Source organism: Erythrolamprus reginae, chromosome 4 (assembly GCF_031021105.1).
Source record: "Erythrolamprus reginae isolate rEryReg1 chromosome 4, rEryReg1.hap1, whole genome shotgun sequence".
Taxonomy (NCBI): domain Eukaryota; kingdom Metazoa; phylum Chordata; class Lepidosauria; order Squamata; family Dipsadidae; genus Erythrolamprus; species Erythrolamprus reginae.
The window spans coordinates 64,742,151-64,761,005 of NC_091953.1; the positions used below are offsets into that span (position 1 = coordinate 64,742,151).

At 40.8% G+C, this 18,855-nt stretch overlaps 2 protein-coding genes across 3 annotated transcripts in view; both read right to left on the bottom strand.

Annotated features, from left to right (window-relative positions):
* LOC139167139 (putative gastrointestinal growth factor xP4) overlaps positions 1-18,855 on the bottom strand; it is a 55,052-nt gene that overhangs the window by 26,926 nt on the left and 9,271 nt on the right. The window contains exon 2 of the mRNA XM_070751561.1: positions 14,378-14,562. Within this exon, the coding sequence (XP_070607662.1) occupies positions 14,378-14,562 (185 nt within the window). The remainder of the gene's footprint in view (positions 1-14,377; positions 14,563-18,855) is intronic.
* LOC139167322 (putative gastrointestinal growth factor xP4) lies at positions 814-11,198 on the bottom strand. 2 transcript variants are annotated; one of them, XM_070751786.1, is made up of 6 exons: positions 11,180-11,198; positions 5,601-5,715; positions 4,519-4,671; positions 3,741-3,896; positions 2,859-3,005; positions 814-1,303 (listed from the first exon to the last, which is right to left on the bottom strand). In XM_070751786.1, exons 2-6 carry the CDS (start codon positions 5,680-5,682, stop codon positions 1,131-1,133), a joined length of 711 nt encoding a protein of 236 aa, XP_070607887.1. In that variant the 5' UTR covers positions 5,683-5,715; positions 11,180-11,198; the 3' UTR covers positions 814-1,130. The 2 variants fall into 2 exon arrangements, with proteins under 2 accessions (XP_070607887.1, XP_070607886.1); XM_070751785.1 differs by lacking the exon at positions 11,180-11,198 and adding an exon at positions 5,836-5,908.

Genomic DNA, 18,855 nt, shown 5'->3' on the forward strand with positions numbered 1-18,855 from the left:
GTGAGGATTGGTCACAGAGTTATTTTTTCCATCACGATCATACACTGTTACACTGTTTCCAGTTATGACACCGTAGCTTATCTGCTGCATAAATCCCAGTGGTCAATCAGGTCCCACAGAGTTGGCCTTCTCCAGGTCCCGTCAACCAGACAATGTCGTCTGGCAGGGCCTAGGGAAAGAGCCTTCTCTGTGGTGGCCTCGGCCCTCTGGAACCAGCTACCTCTGGAGATTCAAACTGCCCCCATCCTCCCCACCTTTCACTAGAGCCTTAAGACCTATCTATGTCGCCAGGCATGGGGCAACCCCCTCCTGACCATTAAAAGTTATGTGTGGTTATGATTGTTAATATTGATTGTTTGATTGTGTACTATTGCTTGTTTTTTAAGATAATGGTTTTTAGTCACAGTTTTAATTATTAGATTTGTACCTATATTGTTTTTATTATTGTTGTGAGCCATCCCAAGTCTCTGGAGTGGGGCGGCATACCAGTCTAATAAATTATTATTATTATTATTATTATTATTATTATTATTATTATTATTTAAAGTATAGAGAATTATAACTTGAATTGGAAAGATATTCAAATGGAATAAGCATTGTTGTATTAGTTCTGTTCTTATTTAAAACCTACTTCCTACATTTTGGGCCACCTATATGGCTAAGATATCCAAGGATATCTTTGTATACATGCCTTTACAGCTATCTATTCAAGAAGTGGTAAGTGTCTTATCATTAGTGTGTTATAGAAATGGCCCTATTTAATCCAGCAACCAAATAATGTCTTTAAATATGAACATTGAATACAAACCTTAATTTACTTTCAAATAGTTTATTTTGAATATTTAGTTCAAAGATGTATTACACTAAGTGAATTGTCTATTATTTATAATTCAGAATTGTGCAAAAATATGCTGTTGATTTATTACTTGATTTATTCTAGTAATGATGCTACAGTTCTTCCTTCTTAAAAAAGTGAAAAGACAGGCAGAGTATTCTCAAAATATCAACAGTAAACATTTACTATAATAATACAAAGAATATGAGCAAATCTACATACTAATGTTATGTCTATTGACCTTTACTCTGCAAGCATTTCTTTAATCAAGTCACATTTCTTTCAATGTTGTTCTTCAGAGAGAATAATTTCCTTGTTTTTCATGTGGATAGAAACACCAGGGGACCATTTGGGCATATTGGTAGTGTTCATAGCAGCATCCTTTCGCCATGCATTCATCAGCAGAGATGCCAGGAGCTCCACAGGACTCTCGTTTCTTAGGTACCATTCCGCATAGCCTTGCAGGTACTTAAAACAAAATTACAGTAAAGAAGTAGAGTCTTAATGTCTTGGAATATTTCCTCTTGTTGATAAAGCAGTATAAGAACAATGAATGTAGAAAAAAAATACAATTCATCTTAGTGCAGTAATGGCGAAGCTATGGCATGGGTGCCGCAGGTGACACTCAGAGCCATATCTGTTGGCACGTGAGCTGTTGCCCTAGCTCAGCTCCAATGTGCATGTGTGTGCCATCCAGATAATTTTTGGTTCACATAGAGGCTCTTGGAGGATGTTTTTGGCTTCCAGAGAGTTTCCGGTGGGATGGGGAGGGTGTTTTTACCCTCCTCTGGCTCCAGAGAAGCCTTTGGAGCCTGGGGAGGGTGAAACACGAGCCTCCTGGGCCCACCAGAAATTGGGAAACAGGCCATTTCCAGTCTCCACAGTGCCTCTGGAAGGCAGGGGAAGCTGTTTTCACCCTCCCCAGGCATTGAATTATGGGTGTGGGCACTCATGCATGTGCAATTGCATACGCGCATGCTCTTCCAGGACCCAAGGAAGAAAAAGGTTCGCCATCACTTTCTTAGTGGAAAGATCTTCCATCTCAAACAAAGACTTACTTCTTATTGGCATTATTATGATGATTATCATTACTCTGTTGATTTGCATGTACACTGGGAGCTTCTACACAGGAAATAAATTCTTTGTGCGTCTAATGATGCTTGGACTAATAAAGTATTCTATTATTCTATTATGAATTAATTTATATATTTATTTGTAATATTTGTTGCTCTTTTTAAGACATAAGTCTGCTATGGCAACTTTCAGGAAAAGAACCGTTCTATTACAGAGTCATACTCTAATAATAGGCAAACAATGCTGATAAGATAACAATTAAAATGGTTAAACTTATCAGGACTGCATGGCAAGCCACTACAACAATACCTCTTCCTCACGGAACTCAGCATGCTTCCAGGAAAGTCAAGTTTGATTAGATAAGATGTTTTATTTGCAAATATGACTGACGCTAGCATAACAAAAATCTACTATTGGACAGCCTAAAAAACTTTTTTTTTAAAACCCACCCTCCCTTCCTTCCTCCCCTCCCACACATCCACATCTACCTCAAAGTATAATTGCTGAGTTTCTGTCACTCCTCGGTTGGAGCAAACTGCTCCAAACTACTTTATCACACTGACTTTTTGATGCCATCTGGATTTTGTTTACAAAATTAGTTCTCTCTGGTCCCAGGTGGTTTGTTCCCCACCACCTCGACTCCATCTCTCACACCTTTATTTGTTTGTTTTGTCAAGTACGTATTGGTGGTATACAAAGATATAACAATATTTATATACATGACAATTGTAAAAGAGAAAGATTAGGACAGGGGATGGAAGTCAACTCTGGTGCACCCCCCTTACTGACTCTTAGGATTCGGGAGAGTAGTAAGATAGATTCATTCATTCATTAATTCATTAATTAATTCATTCATTTACCTTCTAGCTACTCCTAAATGTATTCTCACCAGATTAATTTTCTCTCTTTCAGTTTCAGGTAAATGTGACTCTCATGGTTCGATACTTGCCTGTGTCCGACAGAGGATGAAAGCACCAACGGGTATTAATGTCATATGAATTGAAGCAACACCCTTTTGCTTGGCATTCCTCAGCGGGGATGCCCGGGTAACCACACTCTAGCCTTGCACTCCCTTCCATTACGCAGTGTTGAGAAGCTATTCAGAAAAATGAATCATATTACATAAATAAAATCCTTTTTAAAAGAATATTTTTCATTTTTTTTTAAAAATCAGGGATAAGTGTAGAGTGGACGATCTTTGAAAACGTTAAATGAATAAATGCTTGGTGAGAAAACGTAAGAAAACTTAAATCCTAGAATTCAAGTAACAGAAAGTCCTCTTCTGGATGGGTTGAAAATTCTGGTTTTTCTCCAGCCAATGTAACAAACTAAAGGGATAGCTACTTCGGTTTTCACAATGAAACTCTTATATACATGCAACTTCTTTGGAAATATCAGCATGCTTTCACCAGAAATTGAAATAAGAGACTTGTGAATTGGTTTTGCTTCTTTTTTTCCTGCATTTTATTATGTTAATATAAATCTTGACAACTTATTTTATTTCGGGGCAATGATATTTATATAATATGCTAACATTATTACTGTTATGTATTTAGACACTTTAGAGAAGGAGGGTTTTCAACTTTGACAATTTTAAGACCCATGGACATCAACTCCCAGAATTCCTCAGCCAGCCATACTGCTGGGGAATTCTAGAAGTTGAAGTGTACAACTCTTAAAATTGCCAAGATTAGATATATCTGCTTTAGAATATTGGATAAAATAAGAGGAGGAAAGAATGAATTTTAAAGAAAATGGGGAAAAGTGGATGTACACTTTATTGCTTTTCTTTCTTTCTTTTGGCACTTAAAGTATTCAAAAAATTATCTACCATTATTTACTGGAGGATGAAAACATGTTGGTGCACCAGATGTCTTTAGATCAAAGCAGCATCCAATTCGTTTGCACCTTTTGCGAGTGATCCTTTGATAGCCACAGTCCTTTCTTTCTTCAGATGGAATCATTTTCCTTGCATAGGTTACTGAAGCTGTTATTGTAAACAATATTCAGGTTACTGTATTTTCCAGATATTAAACTTGGCTATGGCTTAAAAAATAAAGTTACATGCTGTCTGAATTAATATTTATTATTAATGGCTTGAATTTGACTAGTTTCTGGTCTAAGGTTTGTAGGTTTGTTTCATCAGCAGATCTGACAGTGTGGTTCCACTATCATATATTTATTTATTTATTTATTATTTGGATTTGTATGCCGCCCCTCTCCGAAGACTCGGGGCGGCTCACAACAAGTGAAAAACAATCCAATACAATCCAATTAATTAAAAAATATTACAAGCTTAAGAGAATCCCCAATACTAACATACACACATACAAGCATACCATATATAACTTCAACGTGCCCAGGGGGAGATATTTAGTTTCCCCATGCCTGACGGCATAACAATTTAATGCCAGAAAAGCTGATCACACATATTTTATTTAATTATTGATTCATTTTTTACTCCTTATAGGCTGATCCAATCTGCCTATAAGAGCTTTGAGTGCCTTTTATTTCTCTGCCTTTTGAAAAGCACCTTTGGGGCAACCATGACATGGATGACTAAGAATCTCCATAGACAATCTCCCTTTCTGCTGCCGACTTGTCATTACCTCTTTCTCCTGATGGCTTGAAGCACCAGGGGACATCAGGAACCGATGCATCAAAGCAGCAGCCGTTTCCTGTGCACTGCTCTGCAGTAATATTTTCTGAAGAAAATTCACACGCTTCTCTTTCACTGATTTCCATGAGACATTGGCAGGCATCTGTTTGGAAGAAAAAAATTGGGCAGTTGCCTACAATCTTTTCCCCTTTGTGAATACATTTTTCTCTAATTCAGTAGTCAGTATTTCTGACTAGATATATTTAGCAGGGTTCTTTTTCTGATTTTACTCATTTTACTCATTTCATTTTTTAAAATGGAAAATACAAGATTCACAAAACTGAAGATAATAACTGATTATTTACTTTCCCACCAAAGTGGTACCTATTTGTCTACTCTCATTTCCCCAATTTAGAACTGCTAGGTTGGCAGGAGCTGGGGCATGTAATGGTAGCTCACCCCATCACATTTATTTTATTTTATTTATTTTATTTATTTATTCATTTGTCCAATACATAAATACATAGGAAGAAAATAGACATGTGATAATATAAAAGAGGGTGAAGGTGAACTTAGAGGAGAGGATACATGAAAGGAAGAGAATATATAAGATAGGTGAAACAAAGGAAAGACAATTGGACAGGGGACGAAAGGCACTCCAGTGCACTTATGTACACCCCTTACTGGCCTCTTAGGAACCTGGAGAGGTCAATCGTGGAGAGTCTAAGGGAGAAGTGTTGGGGGTTAGGGGTTGACACAATTGAGTCCGGTAGTGAGTTCCAAGCTTCGATAACTCGATTGTTGAAATCATATTTCACTTAGGCCTCAAACTGGGACTGTCCAACTTTCCAGTTGAAAAGCTGAGTGTCTTTAACTACTGAGCCATCACCCCCCCTTCTATACTCATATATTCATATAATTATAATATATTAATATTAATATACATATCAAGTCATATACATATATTATAATATAGCAAATAAAACAAGTCTTTGAATCATTTTTGCTTTCTTATTAACCCATTAATAGTTAACCCATGACTTTATTATCCATTCTCCTTGCTTAAATTATTAATAAATACTATATACTTACATGGTGGGTGAATATTATTTTGGGAGCAAACAAATCCAAAACACAAGGCAGTTGCTAGTACTAAACAGGTCTTATACTCCATCCCTTTATCCTGTATCTGTGCTCTTCAGTGTTCCTTAAATGTACAAATATATATGATCATAATTTATAATTATAAGTTAACTATAATATAAATATTAAGTCTTTCTCTTTCAAAAATGTTGCAGCACAGTTAAGATTAATTTTAAATACTCACTTGTGGTTGTGATTCTATAACAACTACCCAACTGAACAAACCATAAAACACTTTAGTCTTTAAATAATGTAAGCTTTTAAAATCACATGACAAAATAACATCCACTAGATTCATAACAATGACAGGAAAACATTTTGCAATCAAGAGTTTCATTTCTCCTGCCAGTATGTTTTGCCCTCTCCCTAACCTGGAGAATGTGGTAGTGACTCCCATTGAAGACTCTGGGCTCTTCTGACAATTTCACTCTTTTGGGTGGGCTTCAGAGAGGTTAGAATTATATCTTGTTCACATTAATGTTGCATTTTTAGCTGTTTTCAGGACAAGATATTGTATTTTATAGACTACAGACTGATTTTTAGCCTGACCCTTAAAAAAGAAATTAAATAATGATGCAATACTTCTGCTGTTTATCTTCCTTCAACTTTACTCATAGCTGCTGACCTCTCATCTCTTGATTGGCACATTCTGTTCACTGGCTGCAATACTGCTAAAGATCATTATAATTTTTTTTGTTTGAATTCAAAAGGGTCATTAAACTATATGTACAATAATCACCCCCAAAGCCCCCCCCCAAAAAACTAAAAAAACAACCCACCAAAAAACAAATTACCCATAACAATAAGGAAGCTCCAATAAAAATATACATCTTTGGCAAAAAAAACCAAAACTTGCTACGTAACTAACTTTAAAAGTCGCTATAAAATCTTATGCAGTCAGATAAAGGCAGAATGCACCAATTACTACTGCAAACAAGAGGAAAATCTGTTACACAAATTCCACTCGCACCTTCTATAATTTTGTAAATAACAAACTTAAAGACTTGAAAACTATACCACCTCTAAAAGGGGCTAACAGGAAATACTGTAATGATTAAGCTGTTAAGGCCAATATCTTCAACACGTTCTTCAGTTCAGTCTTTGTCAACAGCAATGGTTCATGCCCTACATTTCCTAGTTGCACCACAACTAATTGAAATGATCTGCTACATATTGATTTTACAGAACATAACATTGAAAAGGCACGGCACAACCTAAAACCATCTCTTTGTATTGGCCCTGATAGATTATGTGCCCACTTCTTGAAAAAGCTTCCCACTGTTATAGCCGAACCACTAAGCACAATCCATGAGACATCTTTCAGAACCAGCTCCTTGCCCGACCTACAGTCTTTAGCCACGGTCATTCCAATCTTCAAAAAAGGAGACCCCAGCCTAGTTGAAAATTACCAGATCAATCTCATTATGTTGTGCCACATGCAAAGTCATGTAATTAATCATTAAATCAATCCATTATCCTCCACTTAGTCAAACAACCTACTCTGTAACAAGCGGTTTGGATTCAGAAAAAAAAAGTCCTGTAATCTGTAAATACCTACACTACAGAAATATTTAGATTACATAACTCAACCAGGGTAAAGCAATACATGTAATTTACATAGACTTCTTCAAAGCCATTGAGTCAGTAGTACATGACAAACTACTGTTAAAACTAGGCTCTTACGGCTTTTCTAGATCACTGCACAAATAGATGGCTGCATTCCTGTCAAACAGGCAACAAGTAGTCAAAATAAAGAATACCCTATCAAACCCTGCACCAGTTAAAAGTGGTGTCCCCAAGGCAGTCTTCTAGGACCCACTCTCATTCTAATCTACCTTTGCAATCATATTTTAAGCAACTGCATCTTCTTCACTGATGACATAAAACTATTTAATACCACTGACAATCACTGTTCCCTCTAATGTGGGCAGTGCGCTGTGGCGCACACAAAAGCCAAGCTCCGTGCACTTTTTTCCAAACCGGCACAGGTGCCATTTCTCCCTGCCCGACAGCTGATCTGCCCCTCTCAAGCTGTTGGCCGGGGAAAAACCCCTGTGGGCTCTGAGCCCAGCCCGGCTTCTCCGCCTCTGTCTAGGGCTGCCATTGCGGACACCCACATCATCTGCGACCTCCTCGAAGGCAGAAGATTGGGGTGGGGGCTGATGGAACCCAGCCCCCTCACACCGATCAAGGCCACCCTGCGGGCTTTCTCCAGTGTCAGATCAAGTGCCGGGGTAGGTCTGAAGAGCGCGCCAACTCGAGCGCTCGAAGGCGGCGCTGGGACAAGCCAGGACAGGACAAGCTGGGAGGAGCTGCATCCCTGTTTGGAGAGGCGGCGGCTGCTGCCACACATGCCACTTCTCCTCTGCCAGGGGGCACTAACGTTTCCTACCACCCATTGGGGAGGCAACCGCCATGCTCCTTTCCTGGCCAGTGGGAGGAAGGCACTCTGGCTCTGGCCTGGTCGTCCTCCTCCTCGTAAGCACTTTGCACCTTTGCACTGTCTGCATGCGTTTCTGTGGCTATCTAATTCAGTTAAAAAAAATATCCACCACAACCTTTCTAAATATTTTTCCTTTTTAAAAAATCTGAAGAAGTTAAGTACCAGTTGTTCTGGGCAGTTTTAAAATCAAACCTATTTGCAAACATAGTGATAGGCAAATATAGTGGGAGAATTCATTTAGGGTTAATAATAGTTGGACTATTTTTGCTATATTTGATCATGGTTACTGAGGATTTTTTTTTACCTTGCTAGTAAAATTGATTTGATTCCCTCAGCACCTAAGGCACTCTATCTCAAAAAATGAAATATCAAAAGATGTTTTCAAAAGTTGCAACCATTTGCATCTTCCATTCTAACCAATATGAGAAATGACCTTTAGTTAGTTAATTAGTTTTAGATTAGTTTAAATTTGTTTTTTTGTTTTTTTAAATATTGAACTGTGTGTGGTCTGAATTAGTACAATTGAAATAAGTTTGGTTTCCAAATTGTCATGTCCAAACTTAATTTTAAGATCAGCATATATCTTTTGCATTAAAAATATCCCATTCTAGTGACGACTTCTGCTATTCAAAATGCATTACTTTTCTGCATAAAATACGATTTCTGCATAAATGTCATGTCTGTGAATGGTTTCCATAAAGTGCAAAGTTTAAAATAGTATCCCAGAATGTTAGCAATTAAAAATAATTTTACATTTCTTTAGATCAATTTTATTTATTTATTCATTTATTTAATTATTTAATTGATTAATTAATTAATTAATTAGACTTTTATGCCGCCCAGTCCCGAAGGGACTGCCGCTCAGACACTATACTTTCCCACCCACACTGAAAAAAAATTAGAAGGAACATTGCTGACAATACTGCTTCCCTACAAAGTGATCAGAATGGTTGAACAACTGGCAACTTCAAATCTCGACTAACAAATTCTCTGTCTTCCATATTGGTCACAAAAACCGGAACACCAAATACAAACTGGGAGAATACGACCTTGTAAACGACCCTCATCCTGTCAAAAACCTGGGAGTACTTATTTCAAAAGATCTAAGCCCTAGAGCTCATTGTAACAGCATTGCCAAAAAGGCATTAAGGGCTGTTAACCTAATTTTGCGAAACTTCTTCTCTGGTAACATTGTACTGCAAACAGGGCATATAAAACCTTTTCCAGACCAGTTCTTGAATACAGCTCATCTGTCTGGAATTCATGCTGTATATCAGACATTAATACAGTTCAACAAGTCCAGGGGTATTTCATGAGAAGAATACTCTACTGCTCTTCTTACAATAGAATAGCTTATGCCACCAGGCTTGAAATTTTGGGCCTGGACAACCCAGAACTAACACCTACAGTCTGACCTATTTAGTACACAAAATTGTCTGTTACAGCATCCTACCTGTCAACAGCTACTTTAGCTTCAACTAATAATACGTGGGCAAACAATAGACATAAACTCATAGAAAATCATTCCAAATTTGATTGCAAAAAATATGACTTCAGCAACAGAGGGTCACTGCCTGAAATGCATTACCTGACTCAGTAGTTATATCCTCAAACCCCCATAACTTAAACCTTAAACTGTCTACCGTAGACCTCACTCCATTCCTAAGATGTCTGTAAGGGGGCGTGCATAAGTGCACAAGCATGCCTACCATCTCTGTCCTATTGTTCCTATTTATTCAGACTCATTTCTTATGCTTATACCCATGGTGGGTTGTTCCCGGTTCGGCCTGGTTCTGCGAACTGATAGTACCAGCTTAGGGAGACTCCTCCCATTCACCCAGGATGCGCAAAACGGTAGCAAAAGGTTTTACAACCCACTGCTGGCTTATACCTGTTTATATGTTATATTTATATGTTATGTTTATGCTTATTTTCTCATACATTCTTGACAAAATAGATAGATAGATAGATAGATAGATAGATAGATAGATAGATAGATAGATAATGTGGAGATGCTAATTATCTTTTAAAAGTATTTTACCACGTATCTCATAAGCTCTTTTAACTATTTGTTGTGACAAACTAGTCCTTTGGGGCTTTGTTTTTAAAGAAGGCAGATTAAGCTGCGTAAGAAAGGGGGGAAAATGCCTAAATTTCTTGCTCTGCCTGTGATGCTTTCAGTCCCAATACTTTCAGTCACTGGTTTTGTGCACCAAAGTCTGAAGAGATCTGCCATCTTGAGCACAAATAGCTTTTGTATAATTGGCAACATGAAATTCAACAAACTGGAAATGAGTTCGCTGCTAAATAATTCATACCATTGCTGAATAATTACATAGAGTAAGAAGCACCTTTGTAGATGATCTAGTTAAGGCCGATGCTAAAATATCACTTTCACTAAAGTGTCATCCCAGGTAGTTCCACAGGTCAGTTCCTATCATTATGACGATGTTTCTAATATTCATGGGAAATTTATCCCCACCACCTGTAATTTAGGCCTTTAAATTTAATTCTGTCTTCAGGAACAGCAGAGAATATAGAAAGTTATTTAACTTCTGTATGACAAGCTATTTAATATTTAAAGAATGCTCTCAAGCCTCTCACCCACTTCTCCAGCCAAAATCTAGTCAGATGTTTTAACTTTGCTTTGCTCAGGGATCCTTTGCCAAATGTCTTAGTAAATTTATTGTCCTGTGGAACCATTCAATTTTGTCTATATTTTTATTGAATTGAGGCCTTCAGATAGGAAATGTTTCCACTTTTCTCCATCCTAATCAATCTTATCTAGTGATCTGACTAGTATAGCATAAAGTGAAACTATTGTTTCTGTAGCAAGTGGTTTATGAAATTGTATCTCTACAGATTTCCATCTGAAGAGTTAATACCTGTGGGAAAATATTAATATTTCCATATCCATATATAAACCCAGTGCACCTGCCCCCACCCTTTCCAAAACAAATTCACCCATCACATAATTTTAAAACATATTTAAAAGCTTAATTATTTTAAAAATCATTTGATACTGCACGGCATTTACAAAAAAAACAGAGTAGGTCAGAGAAACACATAAATATTTTAATCTTACTTGAACAGTGGAGAAGCTAGAAATATCTGACTTGACTCTAGTGCCTGCAGAAATGGATCCTGGAATAATACTGCATTTCCTGTCTAATTGGGGCCCAAGTATTAATTTTGCATAATGCCTCTTAGTCTGTGAAATCATAGTTTAATGACTGTGAAGTTACATCATGCACTAACAGAGCCTGCAGCGCTTTATTTTTAAAAGAGCAAAGAACAAAGGGCTTGTTCATACATGACACTTTAGGCCTTGGGCAGCAGACTATACTTCCCAAATTATGTGCAAGATCTTCAGCTTGTTCACAGTCTTAGCACTCCCTGAGCTGTTGCTGCAATATGGTGGATGTTTTCCATATTTGGATATGCCATAACCCCTGGCATTTTGCTAACATCAAGAATCTGCTCCAGAATTCAGACATATTTACTTGGAAATCTTTATTTTTAGAATGCATTGTTTTGTGACAACTCCTTGTTTTTAAGTCTTTCTGAAAGTAATGCAAACTACATTGTACATCTACATTTTTAATAAGAAACATTGAAAAGGCAAGATAAATTGGAAGATAACATTTCCCTATTTTTTCTGCACAGCTGGCTATGATACAAATTGCAAAAAATGAAGAGAATGCATTTTTCATTAGTAATAATTCCCTTCTTCTGATCAAATACCTTGCCTTTCGTAAGCTCCTTAATACCCACCTCTCTCGTCAGGCATGGGGGAACTGAGATATTACCTTCCCCCTTGGCTTATAAAATTTATGCATGGTATGTCTGTATGTATGATTGGTCTCTTAAATTAGGGTTTTTAAAATTAACTTAAATATTAGATTTGTTTATATTGTCTTATTATTGTTGTTAGCCGCCCCGAGTCTACGGAGAGGGGCAACATACAAATGTAATAAATAAATAAATAAATAAATAAATACATACATACATACATACATACATACATACATACATACATACATAGTTCCCTCTAAGCTGAGCAGTGAGCAATCGCTCACTTAAAAATCATCACCAACTCAGAGTTTTCCAAACCTGCCCAGAAGCCAAGAGGGAAAGAGTGAGAGGGAAGGAGAGAGAGAGGAAGAGAGGAAGAGAGAGAAACAGATAGAAAAAAGAGAGGAAGGAAAAGAGAAAGAAAAAGAATGGGAGTAAGGAAGAGAGAAAGAAAATCAAAATCTAGTTTGAAACTAGCTCAACTATTTAAGTGGCATTTTGATATTGATAGAGTTGCCCTATTATGAGCTCACTGTTATAGACACACAGTACAGTATTTTATTTTGACATTCTCTGAGGCAAAACAGGGTGGGTTTTTTATTTATTTATTTGTTTGTTTGTTTGTTTGTTTATTATTTCTGTGCCGCCCAGTCCCGAAGGGACTGCCGCTCAGACACTATACTTTTCTGCCCACCCCCCAAAAAAATTAGAGGGAACACTGCATACATACATACATTGTAATGATCACAGACAACAGAAGTAAATGGGGAGTATTACATTCTCAGATTGAAGCACATACTCTAGGCTTCAGTCAGGTCCTCCATTCTGGAGGGAAAATACTGACTGCTGATTGGCTAGAGTGTCTGGCAGCTCTCTCTAAAAGGGCTGGCTGTCAGAACCTTTGCTAAATGTACTTGCCAAATAGTCCTCGGAGGGGGGCGGCATACAAATCCAAACAAACAAACAAACAAACAAACAAACAAACAAATAAGTAAATAAATCTGCTGATTTGAAGCCACTTCTGTCTGCCTCTTCCATTCACCCTATTGAACAGGGAGATTTCAACACTGCACTAATACATTGTGAAAATGTGCGAGTTGGGACTAATGTTTCTAACACCATTTTCTTAAGCACATGTTCTCCTCAGGGCTTATGGAATTTACACATGGAATTGCTAATGATGCACTATGTAGTTAAATATTGGTTAGGCAGAAATTTGGATACTTTTAAATAGAAGAAACTATTGGAAAGAATTTTAGTATCTTTAAATATTTGACATATTAAAGGCTCAGGGCCAGACTATTTACGGGACTGCCTCCTCCCTCCTCCCTCGCTGCAGCCAGTAAGGGACCACAGAGTCAGCCTTCTCCAGGTCCTGTCCACCAAACAATATCAGCTGGCGGGGCCCTGGGGAAGAGCCTTCTCTGTGGTAGCTCTGACCCTTTGGAAACAACTGCCTCCAGAGATCCGCATTACTGTATCTCCACCCTACCGGTCTTCTGGAAAGCCATTAAGACCTGGCTTTTCCGGCAGGCCTGGAAGTGGGCTGATTGTAAGTATGTATGTTTTTATATTGTTGTTATTGTTGATTTTTATTATTAGATTTTAACTGTTTTATTGTTGTTGTATTTATTCTGATTGTTAGTTGCTCAGAGTCCTTTTGGAGTGAGTGGCATATAAATGCAATAGATAGATAGATAGATAGATAGATAGATAGATAGATAGATAGATAGATAGATAGATAGATAAACAAATAATACATATATACATACATACATACATACATACATACATACATACACACACACACACACACACACATACATACATACAAACAAACCTTTGGCAGTGGTTTGAATTCTGTAGCCTTTTTCAATTGGAGGAAGCATGTTGATCTAGAACAGTGTTTCTCAAATAGTGGGACTGGCCCTCCTGGGGGGCATGGAGCGATGCCAGGGGGTGCATGACCCTGGAGAATGTGCTTTTTTTGCTGCAGGGAATAGGGTTTTTTTGCAGCAAACACTAGCACAAAGCACAGAGTAGGAGATATGAAGTGCAGAGAACAAACCCTAAAAGACACCGTGGAAAAATATTTAACAGGGATAAAAAGAAAGGAGGAGAGAGATGGAGCTAATGGGACAAACGTAAGTCTCCCGAACGGTAAGCGAAGGAAATATGATGAAGCATATGTAGTGCTTGGCTTCACTGTGACTACGGTGGGAGACGAAGAAAGACTGATATGTCTACTGTATCTGTATTGGCAGCGGACAGCATGAAGCCAAATAAATTAAGGCATCACTTAAACACATTACACCCCAATCACACTGATAAACCACTTACGTTTTTCAGTGAAAACATGCCGAATATTGCAGATAATCATTCCAGCGGACAATTGGGGGGCGCACAAAATGTTTACTTCTTCCTGGGGGGGGGGGGTACGTAACAGAAAATAATTGAGAAACACTGATCTAGGAGAACTTAATTGTACCTTGCTGGTTAATCTTCCAGATGCATAGACCTGGCCTTTTTCTAATTCTGTGGAATTCAAACTCCCAAAATTTTCAACAATGGCCTTAAAGACTGGGAATTCTGGAGGTTGTCCAGATTTCCCTAGCCTGCCAAGGCCATTGTTGAGAATTTTGAGAGTTTGAACTCCATACAATTGGGAAAAGCCTGTGGTTAAGTAGGACCATTTTAAAGGTATAAATGTTGTACCCCGCCCTGAGTTGCCTCAAGAAAGGCGGCATAGAAATCAAATCAAATGAATGAATGAATGAATGAATGAATGAATGAATGAATGAATAAATAAATAAATAAATAAATAAATAAATAAATAACTGTCTTAATAATCTGGGTCCTGCCAATAGGTCTCTTGAATGTGAGACTGAAGCAGAGCAAGATTATTGAAGTAAAATCTCTTTGAATTGCTGGAGAAACAGAGCAAACACAAAGATCCATGCAGGATTCATAAAAGGAGCTTCCCCCTTCCCAACACACAAACACACAAACAAACAACCACACACTTGAATAGAAAGGTGGGATGAATCCAAATAAATACTTTGCATTGTCCGGGGCTGGAATTGTTTCCACTAGTGGCAGTGGCAAAATTTTGTTGATTTCCAGGGAGAAAAAGAGGCAGACTTAAGATAAAGTTAAACACATCACACGGTTTGCTTTGCTTTATTTTTTAGAGATTCAGAAGATTCCAGATTCAGAAAGGTATCATTCCACAGTCATAGTTTGTTAGGACTTCCCCTTAGATTGGGAGAAATGGATTTAATTCATTTATTCAGCAGAATTTTTCTGCAAGATTTCATGAAGTATAGGGTCATAATGAAATGCACAGTCCTGAAAGAAATCGGTGAACAGCTCTTCATGCACAGAAGTGCCTCCTATTACTGAATTATTTTATGTTCAAAGTATCAGTTTGGTGGAAAACATTTTATAAGGCACATGCTAGAATAAAAACAAAAATGGATAATGTTGAATAGATTGAAAAACAGCAATAAAGCCACAATTTAGTAGATTCAACATAGCATTTCTCACTACAGTGAAAAAAGAAGCAGACTTTAAATAGATTGATGCAATTTGCAGTACACGTTACTTGTCTTGTAAGAATCTATCTCCAGTAATTCCCAATATGTCTTGTAATGTTATTGAAATGTCTTCCATTGTAAAATTGTCATATAATGATATTACCTTACTGATTTGGTTTTGAAGTAGCATAGTCATGAAACCAATATTTGCTCTTTGCTTCTGATATGATATACTGCTAGAAATCATTCATTAGAAATTAGCGCCGGTCGACTTACCGGCTGGCAGCATTTGCCGGAGGGACCGGGCAGACACCGGACTCCCTCATGGCGGCCGCCATCTTGTTTTCGGCCGAAATCTCGCGAGACGAGATTTCGGCCGAAAATCAGGCCTACGAGGCCTGACGTTGCTGCCGATCAGGGGCGGGGCTTGCTGGCCCTATTTAAGGGCCTGCGGGCCCTGGGCCAAGCCTTCTTGTCCGGACCGGCAGCTGGAGCAGACACATGGCTGTCTGCTCTTGGAGGCCTTTCGGCAGCCGCGTGGGCGGCCGCCGCTTTTGGAAGCCTCGTGGGAGGCTGGAGGAGGTTGCAGGCGAGCAGCTGGAGCAGCCTTCCGAGGCCTGCGGCTTTCTTCCAGTCCGGCGTGAGGCCCCCGCCCCGCCCCCGCTTCGTAAAAGGCGGCCGCGTGTTGCGGCCGCCATCTTGAGAGCCTCATCGGAGGCTCGTGGAGCGGTCCGGGGCTTCGGGTTCGGCGGGAAGGCTGGGCCTGTGCCGTCTGCGGCTGTTGGCCCCTCTGTTTCGTCCAGGGGGGGGGATCGTCCGGTCGCCCCCTCGGGAACGGGGGGATCGGGCAGAGGGCTCGCGTGTGCGCCTCCCCCCCCCATTCGTGGCCCCTGTTAAGAGGGCAGTTAGGCCCTTGGCAGCAGCTTTCTGCTGCTGCGCTGCCTGTTTGGGCTGCGGCCATTTGCTGCCCTCTTTCATTCCTGTTAAAAAAGAACTGTGGTGTAAAACAAATCATACATAATAATAATAATATTGATAATTGTGGTTAATATTATTTAATATCTTTATATAGACACACAGAAGGCAGGAAAAGACCTATTGGTCCCTCTAGTCTGCCCTTATAATGTTTACTGTATTTTTTTTTTCTTAGGATGGACATATCTTTATCCCAAACATGTTTAAATTCTGTTACTGGGGATTCATATACCAAGTCTGCTGGAAGTTTGTTTCAAGGATCTACTACTCTTTCAGTAAAGTCGTAGTCAAACTTCAGTACAACAGTTATCGCCAAACATTAATTATTTTAATATTTGGTAGCCTAGGAAGGTGATGAGGCCCTTGGCCAGGGTAGCTAGGAGCCCCCCCCCCGGTGGGTCCTGCTTGGGGGATTACGGTGGGTGGCCACCCGGTCCTGGTTTTTCTTGGGGGTTTCGGGGGGGGCACCTTTAATCGGGTTTGGCCCCCCGCCGGCCCCTTTTGCGGGGGCACGGGCCCCTGGGGCAGCTTTTTGCTATGGCCTGGTGTGTCGGGTGGGGGGTTCGGACCCCGCCAACGCAGGCCGTAGTGCCCCCGCCCCTTTTGCCGGCTTTCCCGTCGGGGCCGGGGGTATTAGGTACGGGGGCCACCACAGTGTGGGACCCGTTCGCTGCATGTCGGGGCTTTGCTGCAACGGAGTTGTAAGCACGCTCGAGGATTGGTTGAGGGACTACCACCCTTGCTCGAGAGCGGCTGCTCTCTGGCTAGGTTTCTCACAGGGATTCAGGATCCCTTGCATGGGGGTTTTGGGCAAGCCTTCAGGTCCGACAACCTCAGGTCGGTTGGGGGACATGAAGGCATTGTCCGGTCCAGAATGGCGGAGGAGGTGGCTGAGGGGAGGGCCCTTGGGCCCTTCCCGGAGCCGCCCTTCCCGTATCTTGGGGTCCCCTTTCAGGGTGGTCCCCTGAAAGGCGAGTTGTGAATTTAGGTTGATTCACCACTTGTCTTTTCCTAAAAGGGGAGTCAGTGAATGATTTCATTCCTGACGAACTTTGTTCGGTGCGGTACGCATCCTTTGATGCGGCCGTGACCATGGTTAGGAAGTGTGGGGTTGGAGCCCTTATGGGAACATGCGACAGTGAGTCGGCATTCCGGCTCCTCCCCATACACCCAGACGGATTCGGGCTTCTGGGCTTCCATTTCGAAGGTGGGGTTTTTGTGGACAGGGTACTGCCAATGGGCTGCTCTGTCTCATGCTCTCTTTTTGAGAGTTTTAGCACCTTCTTGGAGTGGGCGCTCAGGAGGCGCAACGGTCTGGGGATCGGTCGTTCACTACCTTGATGGATTCTTGTTGGCGGGGCCTGCGCGTTTAGAGCAATGCTTTGCTCTAATGCTGGTCTTCAAAGCCCTTTGCGCTCTGTTGAAGGGGCCTTTAGCCTCTGAGGGGACCGAGGGCCCCGCCACCAGGATTACCTTTTCCCGGTATTGAATTGGACTCGGAGGTGCAATCTTCCAGATTGCCCCTAGAGAAGTTGCTTAAGATCAGAAGAAAGCTCGATGAGGTGCTGGGCTGCCGGAAGGTTACCCTACGGCAGCTTCAGGAATTGGCAGGCATTCTTAATTTTGCCTGTCGGGTGGTTGTTCCTGGTAGGGCTTTTTCCAGGAGGTTGTAAGGCACGATGGAGGGGCTCCGTCTGCCCCATCATCGTACCCGCCTTTGCGCTGGGGTCAGGGCTGACCTCGGCGTGTGGCGGGATTTCTTGGTTAGGTTTAATGGTTTGGCTTTCTGGAGGCACGAGCTTCTTTTGGAAGCTGAGTTGCAGCTCTGCTCTGATGCCGCGGGGACTTGTGGTTTCGGGGTAGTGTTAGGTGACCAGGGGTGCTGGTCGGCATGGCCTCCGGAATGGAGTGCCTCTTCGTTGGTTAAGGACCTTACGTTCTTAGAGCTCTTCCCCTTAATAGTGGCCTTAGAGCTTTGGGGGGAGCAGTTTAGGGACAAGACCGTGCACTTTTGGTGTGACAACCTAGCGGTTGTCCATGTGGTGAATGCCCTGTCCTCTAAGAGCGACGGGGTCATGCGGCTTGTCCGTCATTTTGTGCACAGGTCCTTGTCCCTAAACGCATTGTTTTTGGCTAGGCATGTCCCCGGGGTGGATAACGGGGTCGCTGATGCCTTGTCCCGTGGTCAGTTGTCCAGGTTTTGGACCCTGACCCCGTGGGCCCGGGAATCGCCAGAGGCGATCCCCGGCCGCCTTTGGAGTCTGGGGGGGCTCCCGGGCGTAGGAGAGTAAAGGTCTGCTGGGCTATGGCCCTTTCTGTGGTGCCTGGCACTCTGGGGGATTTGCAGCAGACAGGTGCAGAGTTCGGGGAGTTCAGGCAGGATACGGGTTACCCCTATAGCTGGCCTGCCCCAGTTGTGTACCTGGCCATATTTGTGTCCAGTTTAGGCAGTGTG

Bases quoted from the DNA above. Each gene is read 5' to 3' on its own strand.
- LOC139167322 (XM_070751786.1), bottom strand. From the start codon at position 5,682: ATGGAGTATAAGACCTGTTTAGTACTAGCAACTGCCTTGTGTTTTGGA. The intron at 4,672-5,600 runs GTAAGTATATAG...TCTTCCAAACAG, and splicing joins AAATAATATTCACCCACCAT to ATGCCTGCCAATGTCTCATG. The intron at 3,006-3,740 runs GTAGATAATTTT...TTTTCTGAATAG, and splicing joins TCATCCTCCAGTAAATAATG to CTTCTCAACACTGCGTAATG.